The sequence below is a fragment of the Ambystoma mexicanum genome, chromosome 9, assembly GCF_040938575.1.
Source record: "Ambystoma mexicanum isolate Mex_15411 chromosome 9, UKY_AmexF1_1, whole genome shotgun sequence".
NCBI lineage: Eukaryota > Metazoa > Chordata > Amphibia > Caudata > Ambystomatidae > Ambystoma > Ambystoma mexicanum.
Window position 1 is genome coordinate 822,915,204 of NC_090931.1, and position 26,030 is coordinate 822,941,233.

General features: G+C 45.1%; 1 protein-coding gene across 2 annotated transcripts in view; it reads left to right on the plus strand.

Moving 5' to 3' along the window:
- ADPRH (ADP-ribosylarginine hydrolase) overlaps nucleotides 1-26,030 on the plus strand; it is a 76,343-nt gene that overhangs the window by 23,966 nt on the left and 26,347 nt on the right. The window contains exon 2 of one of the 2 annotated variants that reach the window (XM_069615839.1): nucleotides 17,385-17,727. The exons of the other annotated variant lie outside the window; for it this stretch is intronic. Within the exon in view, the coding sequence (XP_069471940.1) occupies nucleotides 17,415-17,727 (313 nt within the window). The 5' untranslated portion in view covers nucleotides 17,385-17,414. The remainder of the gene's footprint in view (nucleotides 1-17,384; nucleotides 17,728-26,030) is intronic. 2 annotated transcript variants of the gene reach the window in all.

Here is a 26,030-nt window from a genome sequence, read left to right on the forward strand (position 1 = left end):
TAGACTACGGACCTCTCTGAAGCAGCTATTCAGGTCCTACTTCAGAGAACCTGAAATGGCCTGATACTTCACATAATGCTCACAAGCCCACAGTAGGGGGAGGGCAGTGTCTGCCATGTACGCTCTGTGTCTTGAAGACAAGGTGAGGGACGGCAGATCTCCCTAAGAGAAATGGGAGGCTTCCCTGGGCAGTGTGATATCGGAGGAGGTGTGGAGCTATTGTTGCAGGGAAACAAAACGTGTATCACTAAACCCAAAGTTTAAACTAATACAATTTAAATACATACACCAGTTCTATCATACACCAGCCTTGTTACACAGATTCGTCCCAGAGATTTCAAGTAGATGTGGGAGATGCAGCACTACACCAGCAGACTTTATTCACCTGGCGTGGGGATGCCCCGTGATATTCTCCTATTGGGAGGGCATCTTTGGGATTCTGTGTGATATAGTGGGTGAAAGAGTGGAACAATCACCAATAACTGCATTGCTGGGCTATACTAAGCACATTCCCAGAAGCGCTAGGAAGCTGTCGGGTCTACTCCCGGCCAAAAGAAGGGTGGCCATGGTGTGGGAGGGGGACCTCATCGCCGGGGCTGGAGCAGTGGAGGGCAGAAGTTTTATACTGCAATGACATGGAGACTTATTATGGCAGACTTCGAAACCCTCGGACCACACCCAAGGACATGTGGGGCCCATATGTTCAGTATCTAATCGCCCAATCCCTGCTCCCTAAGAACGGTCCTGATTGCACCACCTGATTCACTCAAAACGGATGGTCACCTCGGCGCATGACACTGCTGGGTGTGCACAACATTAACCTCACGGCCCTCACAGCCCTCTAGGCTACACCTATCCTTCCCTACTGTACTAAAATATGCCTGCCTCTGCCCTTCCAATTGTGATGCCTAACCCAAATGTGGTTTAGTTCGGTGACCTGTTCACAAGTCTTATTGTTATTTCTCTTTTTGTCTGGTCAGTTGCACCGGGTACAGTGCTATGTTATAAAATGCCAATAAAGAAATAAAAACATTTAAAAAAGATAGGACTGCAAGACATATCCTTAGCCTCAAGCTCAGAGACTGCATCTGTCCAGCTCTAAAATCTCTCCACTGGCTCCCGGTGACCGCAAGGATCAAATTCAAGACCCTTTGCATCATCCACAAGGCTGTCTGAGGCCTGGGACCTCTCTACATCCAGCCTTCCCTCCCTTAATACCTCCCGCCCAAAGTCATTCGGTCCTCGGGCTCCAACTCTCTGCAGCTCAAATGTTTCTCCAAGCAGAAAGTGGAACGTAGACTCACTCTCTGGAACGGCCTCCCTCCACCCTCAGACTTGAGCCAGATCTTCTTAAATTCCAGAAACTTCTCGAGACTTTCCGTTTCTCTTCTTCCTTCCCTCTCCCTCTACCATGCTAACTCTCCCTCTGCTGCTGCAACTGGGGCCTGGTCCCTTCAGAGTCATACGGGGGCAGGACCCCCACCTACCAGTCCCCCCAGCATCCCTTGCCAGCACTTGCCCTCAGTCTCCCTTTCCCGGACTAGCCCAACCTGGTCCTCCCTGTCCACCTCACTCATCCTTCCTTCGCCCCTCTTCCCCTGGTACTTGCCACCTTGGCCTGCCCAGCACTTGCCCACCTCCACCCTCTGGGGCACCCCACCCCTGCACTTCTCCCTCTACCGCCTCTGCCCATGCACTTACCACCTTGTTATGCACTTGCATGGTAGGATTATCACAAGGCCAATATAACCATATTAGTTCTACTTTTGTGATTCCCATGTTCCTTCCCCCACACCCCCCATCTTGTCTTGTGACGCCTGGAAACACTTGAGTATAGGTGCCATACAAATGTCCAATAAATAAAATAAATTAATTAAATAACTAGAACGCAGCATTTGCTTCCCACTTCTGGTCATCCTCATTGTTCCATCCCTCTTCCTCGTCTCAGTACTTAAAAGGGGGTCGGGTTAATAAGGTTGTTGGCCATGAAAACTTGGGAATACTTTAGCTATTCTATTCTATGGATTTTTTATATTGCGCCAGCACGCCCTCATGCCTATGTCACAATAAACCATACAGGCATGTTGTAAAGGCACATGGTAATCATTAAGAATTACATCCGAAGGGTTGTTTTGATTTAGTATTTTCCTGCCTCTTTGGAGATTGTCCTCCCCTAAGTGGTTCTCCTGTAATTATCCACACCCAGAGTCATAGTCGGGTAGCTTCTGTCTTTCCCTGGACACTTAAGAGAAGCTTCCCTCCAGAGAATCAGTGATGATATTGCTAGATTTGTCACAGTGGGTATGTCTTTCACAACAAGATGTCCGGACCTGAAACCCCCCTCTGCAGCCTGCTGGAAGTAGCAACTGTGTTCAGGGACATGTTCTAGGAGCGTGCTGAAGCTGAGATGGAATATGGCCTGGGGTTCTTGTTGCTCAATCCTCACAGAGGAGAGGGGGCATTGTCCTCGATTCTCTCCAGCCAGGCCATGAAGTCATGGTGGGGGTGTGTTGGAGTGGCAGTAAATGGGAATGGTGGCAAGGGGGAGTGGATGGAAGGCGACTGGGTGTGAAATTGAAAGGGGGAGGGGATGAAATGAAAAAGCGGGAGAGCAGAAGGGAAGATCAGTATATTTATGTTTCTACACTACTTGTCTGTCTTTTGCTCTGGGTTTGTGTTGGTTTTTCTAGGTCAGTTTATGCATGTATGTTGAATAGGAATGATACATTGGGATTCACCTCTCAGGCTCTTGTTTGAGATCTGTAGTGAACAGTTTTAATGCTGTGGCAAAGTCAGTTTTCCTTGTAGGAAAGGGGAGAGTGGATGGAAGCTAATGAGAGTAGTGGATTGAAGTTGAGATGGTTGGGGGACAGATGGAAGATGTATAAAATGGAAGGTGAAAGGACTAAGGGTAATGATGCAACCTGGGAGGAGCTCACTCAATGCCAGAAGAAATGGTTATTTAGAGGTGCCATGGTGGGAGAAGAAAAATCATCCTTAGGAATTGGAAATCTGATATTACTTTAGAGAAGGTGGCATGGTTGAATGAAATGCATAACCTGGCAGATGTGGAAAAACTTTTAAATGGAAACAAGGCAAGAATGGGTTATTTGTGAAGATTTGGGTAACATTTCTAGCATTGTATTGAATCTAACATTTGTATATTATATGATGTGAACTGTGGGACTTTGGGGGGGGGGTATGTTTCTATATTGTTTTTGTAATTATGTATATAGTTTTTGTAATCTCATTTCACGCATTGTTGTATTTAAATTGAAAATAAAGTTTCAAAAAAAAAAAAGAAACAAGTAAGGAGTAAGGGTCTTATGGAAGATGACCCGGGCTGTAGAAGAGAGAAGAATCATTTTTGAATGGGTACAGTAAAGCATGTGATTTCTGAAGGGATGAACAGATGCATGGGTAAAGCAGCTTACGCACTCGAGCAAATTGAATGGTGCTGGGCAAACCACTTTCTGTCCGCAAGGTCTGCTGAGGTGAGCAGACAGTTTTCTCCCAGTCATAACCCTAAAAACACACACACACGAATAGTAGAAAAGAGAACTTACAATTATTGGAACATTTGTCCCTATAGGTCACCAATGTCGCACTTTTGACAGCCATTCATTCCTCCCACCCTAAGCTCTGCCTACCCAGGGTCCTCTGTCAATGTTGCGCAAGGGGCCCTTTGTCTTAAATGTGTCACTGTTTAAAGGCTATGTTTGCTTTGGAACCGCCTCTGCTAGTGTATTCAAAGCTCTCAAGCTTCCCGTAGCAATGCGTGAAAAGGCCATGCATTCCAGTTTTCGCTTGGAATTCTAGGAGTTGTAGTTTTCCTACATTTCAGATGGGAAAGAAAATAGTACATGCCCCAGAATCCAAAGGGAATAAACAGGAATGGATGCGCTTCTGTGTAACGATAGGTTAATGCTTGTTTCTGCAACGTGGCATACTCATGCCAACTGGGCTTTGCGTAATGAGGAGAAGGTGTCCTTATAAGTTCCTAAATGCATAGCGAATAAATGTACTCGGACACTTATGTAAGTCAAGTACTGGAGGCATCCTTCTTTACTGACTTAAAATGGAATGTCTACTTTTTTCTTTTCAGTGATGCTGATATCAGGATCTCCTCACTATGGTGTAGGTTTCACCTGGTCAATCAGATACGTCAGTACAGTAAATGAGCTTATGTGTGGGTCTGTGGGTGTATTGTTCTCAGTGCCGGCCTTGGCTGCGGCAGCGCCCTGGACAGTGAAAGAAAAATGTGGTGCCGGAGCGGGGAGGTAATCACCTCAATAGGGTGCTGATTCCAAAAGCCCTTGAAAGACTGCCGCGAGCTGGTGTGGCGGAGGGCTATTGGCGCCCCGGGCAGCCCTGCCCTTAGGCTGGCCCGGATTGTTCTAATATGGGCACAGGGAATACTTTGCCGCAGATGACACGCATTGTTCTCTGTGATTCTGTGCTTTATTGTGTATACTGATTTCTACACATTTTATTTTTCACCGACCTTTAGTGACCTAGATGGAGTCGCAATGTTTTCTGGCACGGACGAGATCTTTTTTTATACTTGCACCAGCATGTTTTGCAGCTTCTGGTTCTTTCTTTATAAAGGCAAATAGTGAAGCTGGGAAGTTTCACTTGCTGGAATTGACAATATAGCAGTTCCTCTAAGAATTGTCTTTTTTAGCTTAGCAAAGGAGTGGCAATCTACTGCTCCATGACTGTCAGCGAGTACTTCTCGTTGGATCCTTGCGCCTTGCTTCTTACCTCAACAATTCCCCCCCACCTCCTCCCCCAACTTTGCCATCTGCCTCTCAGACTCTCCTCTATCTAGAACAAATGTAAAAATTCCCACAGTCTAGTGGTGGGGGAGTGGGACTGCTCTCCTCTCTCTGCGGGACTCAAAGATTATTTGAGAAGTGTCTATAATCAAAACAGAGAATTTGGAGTGGTCCTTACAATCTCTTTCTGGATGATTAATTTAACAAATAAAAGTGATTTATATACAAAATGACATGTAAATAAATCAATACATGTCGATGCATTTTGAGTTTATACAGCCATTGTTTTTTAAGGACCCTCCTGAAACTTGTTAGCAATAGTATTTTTCTTTATTTCTAACCAGGACCAACCTCCCCCAAAACTCACTTTCCTTCATATCGTTGTCTTACACATCTTTTGTGGTGTTTCTTTTGACTTATGCTACGAGTGATCCTTACACTCTACAGTGTTATGCAGGTATTTTGTTAACATGGGTAAGGGGTATCACCCTACCTTCCTACTTCTTTCTTCATTCACTGAACAGAATCAACCTCTACCTCTTAATGATGGCCCCCGATCACCATTTTGTGTTCCTTTGCTTTTTCCCTTTGGCTAAGACTTACTTCACAAACATAGAAAGGGGACTATGTATCACCTTTATGAGCTTCTTCCCCACTATTCGTTTTAATTAACGGTTGATCCCAGAGCTTGAAAGGTTATTTCCACCTGAAATATGCTACTGCTATTAGGAAAGATAATGTTCTTTTTCTATGATTTCCCCTCTGAATTATTCCTTACATACAGTCACATGTCAATGATTGTATGTTTCTTGTGAGTTGTGCTATTAAAGGTTTTATTGGTACATAATTATTAGAAAACAAATGTAATTTGTGGAACTATTTAGAGAACAGTATTCTGTAGATAAAACGTTTTCATGTTATGCTTGTTGATGGAGTACATTTGCTAGATCTTGAATAGTAACTTGCAGCAAATGTAGCACCCATTCCCTCAATGTGATTGACCAATGTGCTCAATCTCTTTGTTAGCCTCAATTTCCCACACCGCATTATGCACATGGTTTTACCAGTACTGAGTCCAGAATCTTTGACAAAAACCTCAGGTATTTCTCTTGGAGTTTGTTAGTGTACAAGGGCTGGATGTCTTTGGACACCAGATGATCCAAATTAAGGTGTAGAGGGGTACTCTAGCTCTGTTTTAATGTATCCACAGTGTCTATTCCTTATGTGCGAGTGCTTTGTATACAAACTATCATGGAAATAAATCAATGTATGTTGCTACATTTTGAGTAGAGAGTTGATCGTGGCGTGAAAGTACCTCACTAGTGGGTGCGTATATTTGCATTTGTATTTACTTGAAGAAACGAAATATCAATTTCGATCAGAAATTACTTTCAATAACACATTTACAGATGGTGAGGCATTCCCCAGAAGGAAGCCTGTACAATGGCACAAATATAATAACAAGTGATTTATGAGGGGGTGTACAAAGTGTGACATAGGATAGGGACAAAATACAATTTAATTAACAGGTGACTTACTAAGGTAACATTATATTTGAGGGGTTAGTGGGTAAGTGCTGCAAACAAGAGAAGAACTATACAAATATACAAAAGTGCATTTGTATTTTTCACTGGTGGTAGTTTTGGGATCAAATTAGGAGGATGGGAAGGAGGTATGGGGAGCTGAGAGCTCCCTTTTCAGCCTGTAGTTGAAGTTTAAGCTAAGCTTTGAAGAGATCAACCATTGTGATGGGCAGCAGATTCCAATGGGGTGGGGCAATTAGGGAGCAAGTGCAGAACCTGGAGGAGGCACAAGGGGGCATGGGACAGTGAGGATAAGCGCAAAGTAGGGGTAACAGCAACAAGATAGCGAGTAAGCAGAGAGATAGAAAGCCAGGGGTCAAAATATCAAGCATTTAGCCCCTTAATTTTCCGCATACACCAAGCACACAACGTCTTACTTGGTAGAGTCAATTATCATGTGTCAGTAAAAAGTGCACATTCTGTGGCCTGTAGTAAGCCATGTACTGAGGAGCAAGCCCACTGACAGCTTTGCAGACTTAAAGAAGGAACATGAAAAGGGAGAGTGTGTGCACGTAGAACCAACTCGCATGGTATCAGAAGGTACAAGTGGAGGAGAATCTGGGGAAATGGCAGAGAGTGTTGGTAACATGAGACTTTGTCTAGAGAGGGAGGCCAAGGTGTTAGGCATCAGCAGTAGTCAAGTTTGCTGAGCATGAGGTTAGATATTAGAGATTTTGTAGAGTGGTGAGTAAGGAACGGACACATTTTTCAAATGCTGAAAAGGTTAATAGGCGCAGCAGGGCTAGTGGTGGTGATGAATTGCTACAGTCGGAGGTTGCTATCCAAGAGGGTGTCCAGTCAATTGGTCGAAAAAAAACTGGTCGACTGCAATTTGGTCGACGCAATTTGGTCGAAAACCAAATGGTCGAATTTTTTTTTATTTATATTTTTATTTTTCGGGTTTTCGTTTAGTAAAAAAAGGGTTTTTTAGAGAAAAAAAAGGGGTTGGGGGGGTGACCCCCCCAAATTTTTTTTAAAAAAGGGTTAAAATAAAAAAATAAAAAAATTCGACCATTTGGTTTTCGACCAAATTGGTTCGACCATTTGTCTGGTCGACCAATTTTTTTCGACCAAATGTCTGGCAACCTCCAAGAGTATACCAAGGTTACAAACCCTTGGGTGAGGGAGCAAGACGGTTATGTGGAAAGGTAGTAGTAGTAGAGGTGAGGCTAGGGATGGCATAAGAAGGCAAGAGAAAGATGACTTTCATATTTGAAGAGGTCAGCATGAGGCAGCAGAGAGCCATTTGACAGACTAGCGTAAGAGCCCATGCACACGGGCGACAGTGCAGGTTTTCATTGACACAGTAGGACCACTACATATTCTAAGGCAACAGCTCCATCTAGCGTTGACAACAGGCAAAGCTATGACTGCATCGGACAAACATACATCTGGCCTTGTATTATATTGTTAGATTACAATGAGGCAGTAATCTGTGCCAAGGAGAATGGGGTAAAGGAGGGACAGGAGAAGAACTTTTCAGTGTCATCAGCAAAGTGGGGATAGTGAAATACAAAGGACAAGATAGTCTACCTAGGGCAGAGCTATAGGGCGTAAAGAGCAGATGTCCAAAGACTGATATTTTGGGGATGCTGACAGGGTGGGGGGTGAGGTCATAGGTTTGCAAGTTCCAGGAGATTTTGAAGGTGAAAACCGCAATTTAGGATTCAATCTAGGTGAGAATGGATTTGTGAAACTAAACCCAAGGTCTTGAAGAGTGAAGAAGTGAGAGGATTGGTCAACAGTGAGTATCGAAGGGGGCAAATAGAGTTTGGAGTGGTATTATGAGAGAAAATGTTGGAGACATGTCTCAGTGGAACATTTACTACAGAAGCTATATTGAAGTGGATCTCCAAGGTCGTCATTCTCAAGGTACTTAGTGATCATCTGAGTGAAGGCCAACCGCTCAAGAACCTTTGAAAAATGAAGTAAGAGATAACCTGTTCTCTGAGAATGTGCCCACTCTGGAGGGTCTACAACCACTTTTTAGCTCGCTGTACCTTTCACAAGGTGCAATATGATTATGATTATAATTATGATTGATTATGATTGGTCCCTTATAACGTGCTTAATACCCGGATGTTTCTAAGTGCGGACCCGGGGATCGAACCTGTGCTGCTCGGTGTCATCTAGCTTCCTATGCAAGCGTGTTGCCCCTGAGCTATCCTCCCGAGACTGATAACCACTTGCATATCAGTCTGGTCCCCCTCACTTGGGCAGTCTGGCACCGAAATGCTAGGCAATTCTCCTCTGAACAAGAGTACCAACAGTAACCCCAGACATGTGTTTGGGCCTATTCAGGTCCTCATTAGAGGTGAAGCTGCGCCTCCCCAAACATAGTAAGCAAAGGATCCACATCTGGATGACTGTGGGCAATTTAGGGTGAAACCCCAAATTCCTAAACACAGAAAAAAGGTCTGGGAGTTCCTCTACTGAGAATGAACCCGTCCAAATAACCTGTTTTCTGGGAAGGTGCCCACTCAGCAGGGTTTACCCGTTTGAGGAGCAACAGGTCACTAGGGGTGTAAGATGGGTTGGTGCTGCAAAGGATGGGTGCTTATTCTGTTGGAGGAATAGAGAAGTATTTGAAAGTGGAAAGGGTAGTGGGGAGAAATAACAGAAGGAGAGAGAAAAGCTGTTAAAGTGTCATTCATTTTGGAATTTTAGAGGAAAAGTAGTAGCAACGTCATTGGCAGAGAGAGGAAGGATGAATGGCTTTTACCTTGGGAGGTGTCAGCAAAGCTTGGATGGTAGATGACATTTGGTGAAGGAGATTACGAAGGTAGGAGATTAGGTTTGTGAAATAGGAGGATTTGGTAGAGTTCAGTGAAGAGGAGAGAGCAGCAAGGGAATTATTGTAGGTTAATAGGGTGGTAGTTTGGGATATGCAAGCGTTGCAGGTCACAGTGCATGTTTGTTTTGATGGTCTGTATCTCGAAGGTGATCCAGTGCTGAGCATGGGGCAGGAAGGTTTCAATGCGCATGCAGGATAATGTTGTTCAAAGGAAGTCAGAAGTGTGTAGTGAAAGATAGAAATAGCATGATCAATGGAAGAGACATGAATGAGGAGAGAGTCAGGATGGAGGTCTGCACTTCATCTAGGTAAGGAGCAAGAATGTCCTGCTTGAATTTCCTCTTGGTCATGGAAGAGGGGAGAGGAGTAGGGGTTGGAGGGATTGAGACATTAAGGTGAAAAATAGACTGATCAAAGAAAGGGGGGTGCTCAGTCAATAGAGAGGTGAGAGGAGTAGAGAGAAAGACAAGGTCAAGAGTTCAAACCAGCGTGGGTAGACTGGTCACAGAGGGAGTGATCAGATAGGGAGTTACAGTTAAGATTGGTAGATGGAGAGGGATTGGGAAGGTTAAAATCCCTCATCATGACAATGGGATGTCATTGGGAAGTGACTCAAGGAGAAAGTTCAGATTAGAGAAGGAGGATTTGAGGGGGCCAGTGTGTTGATAGAGAAGCAAAACAGTGAGAGGATTAGGAGTAGTAGTTGAATAGTGGCATATACAAAAGAGGAGGCGTATTCTAGTGGAGAGGCAGGGGGCTGTGGTATGGGAATATTTTGACAAGGAAACCCATTTCACCTCCTTTCCCAACAGGTCAGGGAGAGTAGGAGAAGGTAACCGTCATTGTGGAGATCCGCTAGTGTAGCTGATTCCTGAGGGGAGATCCCCGTTTCTAAAGTGATAAGACATGAAAGATGAGTGTGATTAAAGAGAATGCGGTCAGTGATCTAGGAAGACTTGTTGCAGAGGATTACAGAGCCCAAGTGAAAGAGCCGTGGGAGAGTGGAGCAGGTGTTCTGTGGTAGGCAAGGGGGATGAAGAGATTGTAGATCCAGGGAGAATGGGAGCAACAGCTATGAGGTGTGTCTGAAGGAGAGAGGAGGGAGATTGGGAGAGGAGAGTGAGGTAGAAGTTAGGCTGAGTTGTGACTGAAGGCTACAAGAGAAGGATGGGGGTAGAAGAGCGAGTACGAGGAAGGGAAGAAAGCCAAGGTGTGTTATGTAGGGTAAAAGAAGTGGACAGGCAAAGACAGTGGAGGGAGCAGCTTAAGAGGGAGAAGGTAGGCGAGAGAGTAGCAAGAGAAGGAGGTGGGGAATAGGTGGGCTGGGAAGCAGTTGGTATAAGTTCTGAGTTGGGCTATGGTTGGAGTCTAGGCAATCAAAGGGTTGTTATTTAGTTCTTCAAGGTAATAACTCTGCAGTGACTGAAGAGTCACTTGGTCGAAGGATCCCTATGTGTGATAACAGGTCTTACAGTGAAGGGCGAGCTCTGTGAAGTCCTGGCTTTTAAGCAGATGTTCTCGCCCTAGGCCCTTTCCAGGCATAATAGGGTGTGTTATGTGCTATCAAGTGTAGATGGGGTGGATCTGGTAATTTGTTCTTTTAAGTTCCTTGGCTTTTTTTTCTCTTTTTCCCCTCCTCTACTTCTACTGAGATAGTGCAGCTAGTGTATTCATTATGTTAAGGATATTTGTGTGTTTGATTACAATAATGATGTCATTTATTGGTGATGCCAATGGCGGTCTTTCTTCAGTTGATAGATTAATGTGTTTATGCACAATATCTACTTTCCTCAATGTGTGCCTATTGGGAGGCTTGCAATTTCTTTGGCTGGGATGATATTTTATTAGGTCACTTTTTAGAGGAAGTTACTACCTCTGTTGGGGGTTTGGTCTTGCCTGTGAGCTTGGTTGGTCTTTGTGTAAACTTAATGGCTCTTGACTCAATAAGGAAACGTTTTCTCTTATCAATAATTTATTGTCCCACTTAATCTGTTTTTGTATTTTGATATAGCATTTTTGTGAATTTTTCAGATAATTTAAAGTAATAGCAAGGAACCATCACTGCAATTCATCAACAGCATACAACCTCCTGTGGGTGAGCTCAAATACACCAACTAAAAGCAAGAATGTTTTATTTTGGAGAGTGCCTTATTTAACTATTCTATTAAACTTCAATGGCACATTTTAAACTCTTTCCGGCTTTAAAGAAATCTTCTTGGTTTTGAGGGTCAGTGCTGCGTTTGTCAGTAGTCTGCCCTATCATTGTTGAAGGGCTTTGGGTTCTGTTTGTGTTTGTAAAATTTCTGCTCGAGAAGTAGCGAGAAGCGTAAAGCATAATCCTAGCTTCCGGTGTTGACCCAAAAGATTGAACACCATGGTTCTAATCACTGCAGATTGACATCTGGGGTCTTTTCTGCTTCGTTTCTTAAGCGTATGCCAGACCTAATAATTTCTTAGACATGATGTAATTAACCGGAAAGGAAGGCGGTTTATGGGTTGTTTCCTTCACTTTGCTATTTTGTAGCAAGTCAATGCCAGGCATCTAGTTCTGAAGACAGTGCATTTTTCAGAGTCAGTGGACGTCTGAGAAGATGTGTGATGTGTTGCATTCTTCTCAGGAAGGTATGCTACATGATTTGTGCGCTTTCTAATTTATGTCAGGACTTTGCTCAGAGCTCTGTATAGAAACCTTTACAGTATTCATGGTGGGCCATTATCACTGCAAGCAGCAATGCAACTATTGAGGTTCTCTTGTCAGCACTTGGAAAACAAGCCATGTGCAGGACTAAGTGCTATATCAAAGTTGAAAATGTACATACTGCTCTCCTCACCGGCATAACTTCCCACTAGCGATCTTCTCTGCCTTCTAGCCCATGGAACGTGATTTACTTGCCCGCGACTTTCAACAAGCCTCACGGGAACTCAAGTGGCCAAAAGGGAGATATTTAGTGGTGCATATTATGACATAGAAAACAGTATCTGGTGGTGCTAAAATTGTTCCAGATTTGTTAAGGCAAGCAATGTTTTGAAATTGAGGCGTTTATTCAGAAAGCCTCCTGGCCGAAGGATGTGAGGCACAAAATGTGCCTGACATCTTGTGCCTAGATCTTCCTGCATGGAAATTCCTGATTCACAACACGTATTTGTATTTGAAATGTATTTATTTATATAGCGCTGTCGCAAAAGCGCTGAACAGTTAAGAATGGTACAGCATTAGTGATTGTCAGAAATGAGCATCTGGTTTTTAAGATTCAAGCGAAAGAGAGACTGAGGAAGAGGAGAGAATATGTAGGGTGAGGGAATTCCAGTGCTTAGCAGTGAGAAATTCAAAGGACCTAAAATGGGAGGAGGCACAGGGGGGTTTGGGCACAGTGAGCCTAAACTGATTCAAAGAACAGAGAGAACGGGATGGGATGTATAAGGACAGAAGAGAAGAAAGATGGGGTCGGGGCCTAAACCATGAGGGCACTTGAATACACGGCAATGAAATGGAAAAGGCGGGATTCAAAGAAGAGCCAAGTGAGTGCAAAGAAGGTTTGCTAGAGGAGAGAGAGAGCCAGAATAAGGTTCGAATGGAGGAATTCAAGATATTGCAAAGTGGAGCGAGCTGATAGGAATGGAGACCAATAGGCAGGGCTGAAAGATAACCAAGGCGAGAAAAGACAAGAGTAGTGAAGTTGTTTTGTAGCATGGAAAGTGAGAAAGGGGCAAGCTTTACGGAAGCAACAAGTGTCTGCAGTAGAGGAGATTTGAGACTTGAAGGAGAGAGATTAATAAAAATGAACACCCAGATTCTGAGCTGAGGCAGAGAAGGGCAGGTGGGAAGGGGGGAAGAAGATTGAGGCAGGGGGAGTAGGGAAGGGGGTGACGAGATTGGAAAGAAAAGGATCTCAGTTTTTGAAGGATTGAATAGCCTGTAGGCTGGAGGATATGGTAGAATGAAGTGTATCAGAGAAAGAGGAGAAGTAAACAAAGATTTGCGAGTCATCGCATAAAAGTGTGACGAAAAACCAAAAGATGGTACAATAGACGATAAGGGAAATGTGTATAGTCAGACAAGTAGTGGGTCCCGGGGTGGTATGATCTTCAGAAATGGGCAGAAGTGGAAACGGCAGTTTGGAATGAAGCGGCCAATAGGAGGGGTGGATGAGGAAGCGGAAACTGTGATGGCCTAGAGACACTTAGTGGCCACACTGACTGGGCCCACCCAGGCCTGTCTAAGTGAACATGATTCCTCCGGGCATACAGAGGGTGAGGTACCCCAATAGGAGACAACGACGGAGGGCGAAGTGGAGTAAGCTTGAGTTAGGGGGGAGGGTAATGGGACGGCAGTGGACATCTCATGATACTGTACATGATGTTTGAAGGTAAATGACATGCACTGTTGGGTTTGCGTTTGTTGATTGGTTTTTGTAAAAGTTAATAAAAAAGTATTGGGTCCAGGACAGAGTCTTGAGGGACACCGTGATGGATTGGGAAAGTGGATGAGCGCTGACCAGCCCAGGAGACTGAGAAAGTGTGGTTTGCCTAGTAAGGTTCAAACAAGTTTAAAGTTGTACCAGAAATACCAAGTGAGGAAAGAGTGCGGATAAGGGTAGGAAGATCCACGGTATCAAAGGCAGCAGAAAGATCTAAAAGTATGAGAATAGAGGAGTGTTTAGAGTGACAAGCAGAGAGAAGTGAGTTAGAGACAGAGAGAAGGGCAGCTTCAGTTGAGTGAACGGGGCAGAGAAGGGTGGTCAAGATGGAACGCAATTTGGGAGTAGACAACACGCTCGAGGATTTTGGACAGAAAGGGAAGTAGAGAGATGGGGCGAATGTTGGGAGTAATGCAGGGGTCAAGAGAGGGCTATTTAAGGATGGTGATGATGACAGCATGTTTTAAGCTAGAGGAGTAGGTAGCAGAGGCTAAGGAAAGGTTAATACATGTGGGAGAAGGTGGGGAAAGACTTTGGAGATGAGAGGTGATGGAAGAGGGTCAAGTGAGGAAGCCGTAGGGTGGGCACGAACAAGCAAGGATCCTGTGTCAGAATCTGCCAGGGGGAGAACGAGTTGCTTACAGAGGAGAAACTGTGGGCACAAGGGACATACTACAAGCTGATGTATGCATATTTAAAACTCGAACGTATTGTCAAAGCCTATGCAGGCTCTGGCTGACTAACTCCACATGGCTGGGAGGCTGGAGTCTGCGCCATAGACCTTGGGTTCAGTAAACACATTTCTAGTACACACATTTTATTTTTATTTGATTGTTTAAAGCGCAGCCTAGCTCGAGAGCAACGGAACGCTAAACAGGACGTGGGTAGCCAGCGTATTGGTAACCCTAGGATTGGTAACCCTAGGTCTCCTGGGGGCAACCAGACGTGGTCTCCCTCTCACTGTGCTTAGAGAGGCATCAGCTTCACCTCACTGATGATCCCCAACAAGGGTGAAACACGTGTATGGGGTTGCTGGTGGTACTCTCGTTCAGGTTGGAATTGCCATTGCATTTCGGTGCTGGACTGCCCCTGGGCAGGACAAAGACTGATATGCAAATGGATATTTCCCATCTGTGAAAGGCACAGTGAGTAAAAGCAGTGGCTGCGAACTCTCAAGTGGTTAATAACCACTGAACAGGTTATCAGGCCTTGTTCTGTCGAGAGAGGGGCGCCCGCTACCTTTACAAACTAAATTTCAAGGAACCTGGGATTGGTAACCCTAGGTCTCCTGGGGGCAACCAGACGTGGTCTCCCTCTCACTGTGCTTAGAGAGGCATCAGCTTCACCTCACTGATGATCCCCAACAAGGGTGAAACACGTGTATGGGGTTGCTGGTGGTACTCTCGTTCAGGTTGGAATTGCCATTGCATTTCGGTGCTGGACTGCCCCTGGGCAGGACAAAGACTGATATGCAAATGGATATTTCCCATCTGTGAAAGGCACAGTGAGTAAAAGCAGTGGCTGCGAACTCTCAAGTGGTTAATAACCACTGAACAGGTTATCAGGCCTTGTTCTGTCGAGAGAGGGGCGCCCGCTACCTTTACAAACTAAATTTCAAGGAACCTGGGATTGGTAACCCTAGGTCTCCTGGGGGCAACCAGACGTGGTCTCCCTCTCACTGTGCTTAGAGAGGCATCAGCTTCACCTCACTGATGATCCCCAACAAGGGTGAAACACGTGTATGGGGTTGCTGGTGGTACTCTCGTTCAGGTTGGAATTGCCATTGCATTTCGGTGCTGGACTGCCCCTGGGCAGGACAAAGACTGATATGCAAATGGATATTTCCCATCTGTGAAAGGCACAGTGAGTAAAATCAGTGGCTGCGAACTCTCAAGTGGTTAATAACCACTGAACAGGTTATCAGGCCTTGTTCTGTCGAGAGAGGGGCGCCCGCTACCTTTACAAACTAAATTTCAAGGAACCTGGGATTGGTAACCCTAGGTCTCCTGGGGGCAACCAGACGTGGTCTCCCTCTCACTGTGCTTAGAGAGGCATCAGCTTCACCTCACTGATGATCCCCAACAAGGGTGAAACACGTGTATGGGGTTGCTGGTGGTACTCTCGTTCAGGTTGGAATTGCCATTGCATTTCGGTGCTGGACTGCCCCTGGGCAGGACAAAGACTGATATGCAAATGGATATTTCCCATCTGTGAAAGGCACAGTGAGTAAAAGCAGTGGCTGCGAACTCTCAAGTGGTTAATAACCACTGAACAGGTTATCAGGCCTTGTTCTGTCGAGAGAGGGGCGCCCGCTACCTTTACAAACTAAATTTCAAGGAACCTGGGATTGGTAACCCTAGGTCTCCTGGGGGCAACCAGACGTGGTCTCCCTCTCACTGTGCTTAGAGAGGCATCAGCTTCACCTCACTGATGATCCCCAACAAGGGTGAAACACGTGTATGGGGTTGCTGGTGGTACTCTCGTTCAGGTTGGAATTGCCATTGCATTTCGGTGCTGGACTGCCCCTGGGCAGGACAAAGACTGATATGCAAATGGATATTTCCCATCTGTGAAAGGCACAGTGAGTAAAAGCAGTGGCTGCGAACTCTCAAGTGGTTAATAACCACTGAACAGGTTATCAGGCCTTGTTCTGTCGAGAGAGGGGCGCCCGCTACCTTTACAAACTAAATTTCAAGGAACCTGGGATTGGTAACCCTAGGTCTCCTGGGGGCAACCAGACGTGGTCTCCCTCTCACTGTGCTTAGAGAGGCATCAGCTTCACCTCACTGATGATCCCCAACAAGGGTGAAACACGTGTATGGGGTTGCTGGTGGTACTCTCGTTCAGGTTGGAATTGCCATTGCATTTCGGTGCTGGACTGCCCCTGGGCAGGACAAAGACTGATATGCAAATGGATATTTCCCATCTGTGAAAGGCACAGTGAGTAAAAGCAGTGGCTGCGAACTCTCAAGTGGTTAATAACCACTGAACAGGTTATCAGGCCTTGTTCTGTCGAGAGAGGGGCGCCCGCTACCTTTACAAACTATATTTTAACAGTAGCACAGTACTTTGAGTTCCTGTCTGTAGATCCACTGGGATTAGTCCTTGGTCAGGTGTTGTTGAAAAAGACATGTTTTGAGATATTTGCGAAATTGGAGAATTGCATGTTTGAGACAAGACAAAATGGTAAACATGGCCTTGGCAGCACAGTGTATTGCCCTGCTCCTGTTTTCCAGTAGGGCATACGAGGTGATTGAGCGCATAGACTGCCTCATCTTAAGGTGCATCACTCTGTGAATTAGACACTCACTTGAACTGCAGCAGGTGCCCTAGCATGCCAACCGCAGTGAATCTGTGGGTGCATACTCAGTCATATGAGCACACAGATTCCCGTTTGGTTCACCATTGCACCCACAGAACTTGTTATTTACTCTTGTTTGTAAGTATTGGGTGTGAGATTTGAGCAGCCCCTCAAGGCCACCTTATTTGTAGAAAATATGAAAACATTGATTATGCATTTCTCATCATTTGTTTGCCTTGTTAGATGAAAACACTGCATATATTTTGAGCCACACTAGGCACTTCATTTGGGATAAAAAAAATAAAATCAGTCTTTTCGACTAGGTCTGATTAATGGGTCTGAACTGGAGAGGCTGTTTTCTCCAGTGGTTGGTATATGAGCCTTTCGCTAACCATATAGATAAAGAACACTAGTTTTTATTGTAGTCTTTTCATGGCGGGGGTGGGGGGGGGTGGGGGGTGTTACCCTAATTTATATATACTTACTATTTCATGTCCCACTCATTTACAGATCTTGCCAAGCATCTCGCTTTCACTCGGCATGTGTTCCGCACTGACCGACAAATATGTGGCAGCCATGGTGCTCAGCGGTGTCGGAGATGCTCTTGGCTTCAACAATGCTTCCTGGGAGTTCAATCGAAGTGGTGAGAAGATCCACAAAGAGCTGGCCACGCTGGGAGGCCTGGAGAACGTCAACATCAGTGGTTGGAAAGTTAGTGACGACACGGTCATGCACTTGGCAACGGCCGAGGCACTGGTGGAAGCCGGGCAAGACGTCGACCTGCCCAAACTCTACTCGCTCCTCGCCAAGAAGTACCAAGACTGTATGGATGACATGGACGGCAGGGCTGCAGGTAGGTTTTAAATCAATGACTGTTGTATTCACACTCAGTCCAGCTCTGTGACCCAATACTGGTGGTGTGCGACAGATCCAGTGTGTAAACACTGCCTTCTAGAGCTCAGGAATGCAGCATCCACACCCGTGTGGTTAGTGTAGGTGGTAGGAAAGGAGCAGACAGGCACCAGTGCCGCAGTGATGTTTGACTAAAGGTTACACCTCTTCACCAAAGTCCCTCTGACAAAATAAGGTTTAATAAATGAAACTTCTAAAAGCTGATTGTATGAAGGAAAGCAAATCACTCTGGGCAGAGCTGATATAAAGTCAGTAAAAAGCTACAAGGAAAGGATACCTATGATTGCTGGTGCCAGAGATTTACCTCCGAGACTTCAAAGCAAAAGTGCAGAATTATGAAACTTTCTTTGAGTACTTTCAATTCTGATTGCCTGTGTACAGTTTTCCCAAGCCGAACATTTTATCTTCCTACTTCTTCCCAATAAGGGTGGATGTAAATGATTGTCTTATTAATATAAACCCTACCTAGCATGCAGTTCCTTTGTAAGCTCTTCGAATGTTTACATATTACAAGAGAATGAGGGCATTAAGAACGAAATCGATTACACCATGTGATCAAGTAGGAAAGCCAGAACTAGGGTGTGAGCACGTGCATTGTGTATTGTTCATGATCCCAGAGTGCAGGACCAGCCCCTTCTATACGAAAGCAACTTTAATTAGAAGAGCAGGAATCCTATTCTAAACCGGTTTCGTAATGAAACATGGGAAACGACAATCTTCTCAACACAACGCATCTCTGGTCCTATTGGTGATAATGTTATTGATCAGTCTCTCCTATCAATGCATATCTTCCACTCGCCATAAACTTCATTTTTTGGTTTATAAGAACCTCCTATATTTGTGCCCAGTGCAACCACTGAACATTCAGGTGGAAGGTGAATTCAAATGTGTATGTGCTTGATAGGCCTTACTGACATTTCACTTGCAGCTAAATGGTCCACATTTTGTGAGACAATTGGGTAACTTGAGAACAAAGAAATGAAGGGATTTTCCCAGAATCATACACTGTTGTCGGTGGTGTGAGTGGGATGGGGGTCACATGAATCTGTTTACTCCTAGTTTAACAAAAAGAACAGGGGCTGTTATCATATGCCACATACACGTTGAATGCTTTCATTAATTGTGGTTTATTTCTCATGCTCCTATTCTGCCATGCTGCTCGTGTATAAGTGCTTTCAGTTTTGGCAGATAAGAGAACTCTGGTGCAGGAAGGTAGAGGTATTTCCCCAGATTTAAGCAATGCAGGCAAGTGTGGGATTGAACATGAAAATCCAGGTAATCCAAGACCACACCCACCAACTGAGTCACACAACCACCTTCATCCCAAGAAGTAGAGGCTTGCAGATTATTTTTTTTAAAAAGGCATTTCCCTGCCAGCTGATATCTCTAAAAGCCTGAATAAATGTGTGCAACATCCTTTGCATATGGCTTGGTCATCCTCTGTCTTGAAGAATAAAGGTCAGCGGATAGTGGCCATTGGAAACCTTCTGGGCACAAACCATTCCTGCGCAAGCATGTTTCATATGAATCATAATGCAAAAACATGTCCTACTTTGGTTCAACAATTATATGTCGTGGTGGTGTTCATCCCAGGGGTGGACTGGCCTATAGGGAACTCTGGAGATTTCCCGTGGGCCTCTCCACTCTTGGCCTCTTTTCTGTGGTATTTCAAAATTTTCCAGAGGAAAAGCATTGGGCTTGCTGAAAATGTGTCATATGGGGCCACTTTTAACATTATTTCCTGGGCCTCTTTTGGTCCCCAGTAATTATTTCCAGGGCCTCTTTTAGTTCCCAGTCCACCCCTGGTTCATCCCTGTTTCTAACATGTAACAACTATAGTTCTATGGATTGTTAATTATTTAGAGGGCCGCTGGCATGCCGTATTTCTTAATATTGACTTATAAATACAGGAACATCAGTTTGGATCCTGTCTGTATGTATGTTTAGAATCTGTAAAAGAAGACAAATTGACTACTGTTCTTGAGGTGAACGGGGTACGTAGTGATTTCTAAACTCCTACTCTGCCCCACACTACTATTAAACAAGGAGTCATCTCGAGCATAAAGGTGAAACAGGTACAACATGAATAGTAAACCTCCTTTGCCTCTTTAAGGTATCATGGACAGAGGGCAGGCTATACTGTTCAAGGGCTTCTGAGCCAGCATGGAAACCTCTAAACAGCAATAGTAGGACAAGTACAAAACTAAAAGAAATGTCTAATCAAGGTTCCTTAAAAATAAGGCTTTAATTAACTAAAAGGACAGTCAAACTAATAAGAACTCCAACACACCCATGTAATAAAATATATCTAATAGGCAGACGTTTGAATGAAAAGGGGAAACTAGGTATGAAGACAGGGGTATGCAGGCAAATAGTCTTTGTGGAAAGTTCAATTTCAGGAATATGTCTTTACGGTATACAATGGGGTCTTTATCATTAGGGCCTGTGAAAAAGGTCAGGGGGACAGAACCACTGTTAAATACATTTGTGTCTTCCTTGGGGTGGAATGAGACCCCTCCCTCGATCTCTGAGGAACCGTGAGTTATCTTCTGTCCTTCTCAGCTAGAACCTTAGCAGGCAGAGTACTGGGCACCAGTGTCCAGGCAGTAGGCAGGCCTTTTCCAACAGTAGGTCATTCAATGATGATTCAATTAACAGCGTGGCCTCACCCACCTAAATCGGCGTGTTGTCACAGTGGATTGACCCATTCCAAGCCTCCTGTAAAGTGGCATTCCTTGATGGTGAAACAAGGGGTTTGCCCTCTGATGTCACCTTCCACAGTGCCTTGTCTACAAGAAGTTAGGAGGGTTCAGAGGATGGAGGCGTGGCCGAGGCATTTTCAAGTGTATACCGTTGTTTCATTGTCAGGCAGTATTACGACTGCCTTTTGAACGTGAATAAAATTACGTAAACGTCATTAAGGTTTTTGGGGGGGTGGGAAAGGGTAGATAAGGGATTGGAGGGGTCGGGAATAGTTAGAAATAGGCGTGGGACGAGGGCTGTGGGGGGGTGTAAATACCCCCAAAAAATAAAAAATAATTTGATGACATTTTTCAAAATTCCATACATGTTTAAAAGGCAGTCGTAATACTGCCCAACTATGAAAGAACATAGAACCATTTTCAAGATAGCAGGACCCTTCTGCATGGTTCCGTCCCTCTCCTAAGCTGCACTATACACACCCTCCTGTCTGCCTGATTTCAAAAGGATCCAGTGAATATCCCAATGGTGTGACTTCTGTGTTGTGGTGGCAGAAATCCTCACTACCCTCACCGCCCTTTCCCACCCCGTGGACGCGTCCTGTCCTCCTGGAAGTTGTCAGGCCTTCCCAGCAGAGAACAAAGAGGCATCCCGGCCTGAGCCTAACACCAGTTATGGATGGAACTTCCAGACAGAAATACACAAAGGGCTTTGACAGCTACACGAGTCATAGGAAATCAGTTATAATACTTTTAGATAGACTTTGCCATTTATAATTACATTTCCTCGTAGACATTATACTCACACTAGAGATAGTTTATTTATTTTTAACCAATTCTTCCACTTAGTCATGAGGATAAACAGTTAACAGGCAAAGCAATGGAGGGCGTTGATCGGTCAAGAGGATGTATTTCCTCTGTATGCGCCGGTATTGAGAACGTATTCAGTAACAATAGTGAAGAAGAAGGGAGAGAGGTAGCACTTCCTAAGTGAGCCGGTATCTCCCCTATAGCAGGCAGAGTAGCCTCAGGGGCATTATTCCACCCATAAGGGAGGATGGTACTTTTAGGAGCAAGCAGTAACAGCTGAGGCTTGCTGCAACAGTGTTTAGCCAGGACGTACGGGCACAGACGGGCTTGCCTTAAGCGCGCCTTAGGCGCGCTGACGGTGAGCGCCGCCATGCGGGCGTTCGGCACGGCACATTAATGACGATGTCGGGGTGGAAGTGATGCAAGGACCGCCTTACCGAGAGCATAGAAAGAGGACTAAACCTCCTCAGAAGTAACTATGCGTTATCAGAGGACTGATACAATTTCTGCAAATACACGGCAGCGTACACAATAAGGTAAAACACAAACCAATATTAAAATATGCAAAGATGGCTTTGCCTGACTGAGACATGGCTGATGCCTAGCTCTGCACCTGCTCTAGTCCAAGCTATTCCGCCGGACTATCATCTAATTCATGTAAACCATCCTCCCACGCAACGTGGAGGTTGGATTGCAGTAATGTATAGGTCTGAGTTGAATTTCACTGAGGTTAACAGTCCACATGCACTCGATATGGAAGCACTCCTTTTTAAGTGCATTCTGTCTCCAACATACTCATGCCATTTCATTCTTATATACCACCCTCCTGGCTCCCTAGGGAACTTTGGTGAGCTGTTTCTTGATTAAATAGCTGAACTGCAAATTCGCCACAGTCACATGATAATCCTAGGTGACCTCAGTTTAAAATGTAACCTCCCCAGGTTCCCTATCATGAACTCTATTTACGAGAGTCTACTTGATTTAAATTTACATCGGTTAGTAAAGTGCCCCACACACAATCTGGGCAACACATTAGATCTGATTTTTTTCTAGTAAACCCCTGCTGACTTTTGAATCTACAGAACCTGCCCTATGGTCTGACCATTTTCTTATAACCTCTCTGCTTAGAGATACAGGCCCCCCTGCTAAACCTGTGGTACCCAAAGTCTGGCTTCGCTCTTGGCGCAATGCAGATACCCAAGGCCTAGTCTCATTAGTTACTGCTAACTGTACCACCCATCCCATATCTCTGTCACGACTGTCCCACATTCTGGGTGAGGCAGCTGACAAAATCCCGCCCTTGAGATTTGTACAACCATGCAGACTGCCCTCTGAACCGTGGTACTCGGACCAACTTAAAAACACTAGGTTGAAAGTAAGACAAGCCGAGCACAATTGGCGGAAATCCTATGACCGTACGTATAGGGAACTTTATAAGGCATGCCTCACAGCTTATCATGCAGACATTGTGGCCACCAAAACCTTATTTCTCTCCCAGAAGATCAGAGCTGCTCTATGCAAACCAAAAGCGCTGTTCTCAGTTGTTAAGTCACTTTCATCTTCGGATGCTCTAACAGCAAAGGTTAGACCTACGGAAGAATTATGCGACGATTTATCCCAATTTTTCATAACAAAGATCAGTTACATTCGTTGCACCACCACAAGCACTAAAGAGATCTCTCCTACTCATAACAATCTTGTCGATCTTCTGGCGCCTACTGCTGACTGCAGAATGGTCCTCCTTTTCCCTGCTCACAGAGGATAACGTTCTAGCAGCAATTCAAAAGATTAAATTGTGTTCCCCCTCAGATGCCATCCCGATCGACATCATGAAGACAATCTCCACGGACCTTTTGACAGTACTCACAGCTGCTGTGAACAACTCCTGTCAATCTGGGTTGGTTCCGCCTGAACTTAAAGCGGCTAGAGGTGTCCCTCTTTTTAAAAAAGCCATCACTTGACCCTACCATTCTAGCTCATTTCCGGTCTATTTCTTTTCTTCCTTTTCTCTCTAAACTAGTTGAATCCTTGCTATCACCTCTTCTCTCATCATTTCTTGAATCTTCCCACCTTCTGGACCCGGAAAAAGCCAGTTTCAGACCTGGTCGAGGAACGGAGAGTGTACTGGTCGCCGTCCAGGATGATATGTCCAGGCTGGTAGAGTCCGGGGGTGTTGGAGCCCTGATATTGTTAGATCTGTCAGCGGCTTTCGACACTGTCGACAACCCCATCTGTTGTCTCGACTGGCCCAGATAGGCATATCTGGCCAGGTACTAGCTTGGTTCTCCTCGTTCCTGGCAGATCGTACCTAGACCCTCTCCATGCCTCCGTTTCTATCTGCCTCCTCACGTGCAGTGTCCCACAGGGCTCCTCCTTGTCTCTGATCTTATTTAACATCTATATTTGGGCACTTGTGAGTCTCATCCGCTCCTATGGCGTCAGGTGTTACTCGTATGCTGACGAGACTCAGATCCTGATCCGATTAGATGTGGATCAGGCTGAGATGTCGTTGTGCCTGCGGGGTTGCCTGGTGGCCGTGAGTGAATGGATGAACCACAACTGGTGCAAACTGAACAGAGACAAGAGAGAGGTCCTGGTGGTTGGGTACCCACCAGACCCTTCACTTTGGATTTCCTCCTTCTGGCCCCGATCTCTTGGTGCTCTTCCGTCTCCTGTGGGTAAAGTAAAATATCTGGGTGTAGTACTATCAGCTTCTCTCTCAATGGCTAATCAGGTCGCAACTCTATGTCAGGCGGGGCACTTCCAGCGGAGAATTTTGAAAAGGGTTCTTCCCTTGATTCCTGCACCCCTTCGCCCTCCTGTGGTAGCAGCGCTGATTTTATCCCGGCTAGATTATTGCAACTCTTTGTATTTATCGCAACCCAAGGGCCTTATCTAAAGACTAAAATGCTTGCAAAATCTGGCGGCTTGGATGGCAACTGGCACTCCTTATGAAGCCCACATATCTCAAGTCTTGCGCTCACTACACTGGCTACCTGTTAGCCAGCGTATAAGATTTAAGGCCTTATGCATAGTGCATAGAGCTACTCATGATCTAGGCGCGGAATTTCTACAGGCTAAATGTGTGCGCTATCACCCTAATCGCCAACTTCGCTTAGCATCTACTGACATGCTCATTGTGCCTCCTTAGGATTGGCGGTAGAGCCTTTTCCGTGGCTGCAGCCAGACTATGGAACGATCTTCCAACTTCCATAAAGAAACTTTCGAATCATATGGCCTTCAGGAAGGCGATTAAGACACTTTTGTTCTAGCTGTTGGCTTCTCTTCTGGTTTTCATATGAATGGTCCTCTCACTCTCTAGCACCAAGAGGCTTTTGGGCGAACGTTGCACTTTAGAAATGCCAAAATCAATCAATCAATCAAACATTTGAAACATTTTGTTTACCTTCAAAGGAATTCCCATTTTTATTCCAGAAAAGGACAATGTGAAAGTTAGAATAACTTGGGTCCTAGACATGTAAGCAAGACCTCCTTTGGAGGCCACCTTTCTAATATATGATCCGGAATGTACCTCCTATGTGTTGACTGCTAGCACAATTGTAGCAGGTTTACCAACTAAAAAGGGGATTATAGGTTTACATATTCATGATGTGCGTGTAATACCTGAGACACCCTCCACTTGCTGGGTCATTCTGACCCTAAAAAATATGTCGCCCACCATGCACTCTTTATCAAAAACTAAAAGTGCTATGATTCTGATTTTTGCAATAATGGAACCATTGAACAGCCTATTATGTTGTCTGCATTCAGTTTGAGGGGGTCTAGTACCGCTCCACACCCTCCTGAGCTTTGGGACGTCCTCTTTGAAATTACACGAGCCCAGCAAAAAAGCTAAGAGGAGTGCCACACAGGCATCATCCAGCGTCCATCTTTTTAAGAACAATTTCGAGACAGTCGAGTCCTCAAACCACATCCGGCTGCACCGCTGACTGTTGTCCCGCGCAGTATCCAGAGCCGTCCGAGACGCCTCGACCAGCATTCTAAATCCACCAACTAGCACAGAGACAATGATTCTTGGCCCTGAGCCACCATGCCGAACAGTCTGCAGACGTCCACCCAGCTTCGCTTGCCGAACTGCCTGCCGCCTGGTACCCGCAGCTATCTCGCACCACTAACTCTATCTCACGGGCTGCAAAGCGACCTGGAACTTCCTTGACGCTGTCGAGCACCAAGAACCTCTTCAGCACCAGGTAAACTGTGGTTCTGCCCACCCTGGTCCTTCTCTGAAGGCCCCTAGAGAGAGTTACAACCCTTTGCCCTTTTGATGTGAAACCAAATAACCTTGAACTGTAAGACTGATTACTTTACCAACTACCCTCCTGTCAGTATCCAGAGTGCAACCCTTTCCTTCGTGAAACTCTGCCTCTGTGTTCCTTTACAGTGTGGGTCGTAATTGTAGTGTGCTAGAACTGTCTGTTGCAGTAATAATAAAGTAGATACAACCTTGACTGAACAGTCCATTTTATCATTGGGTAATAATTGTATTTTCGATGTGTTGCAACTAGCCAACGATCCACGACCTTGTGTAGATAAGCCTGCCGTTCCGTCCATGTTACCAAAATTGGACAAGGATATCTTATAATTTACATGTATTCCAATCTGTTCGGATCCGTTCTGGTGTACTAGAGGTGTGGGGTTGATTGATGGTTTAGAAACCGATATTCATCCCTGGACCACTGGTGCCCCGGAAGTTGATTCGTCACAGTATGAATAG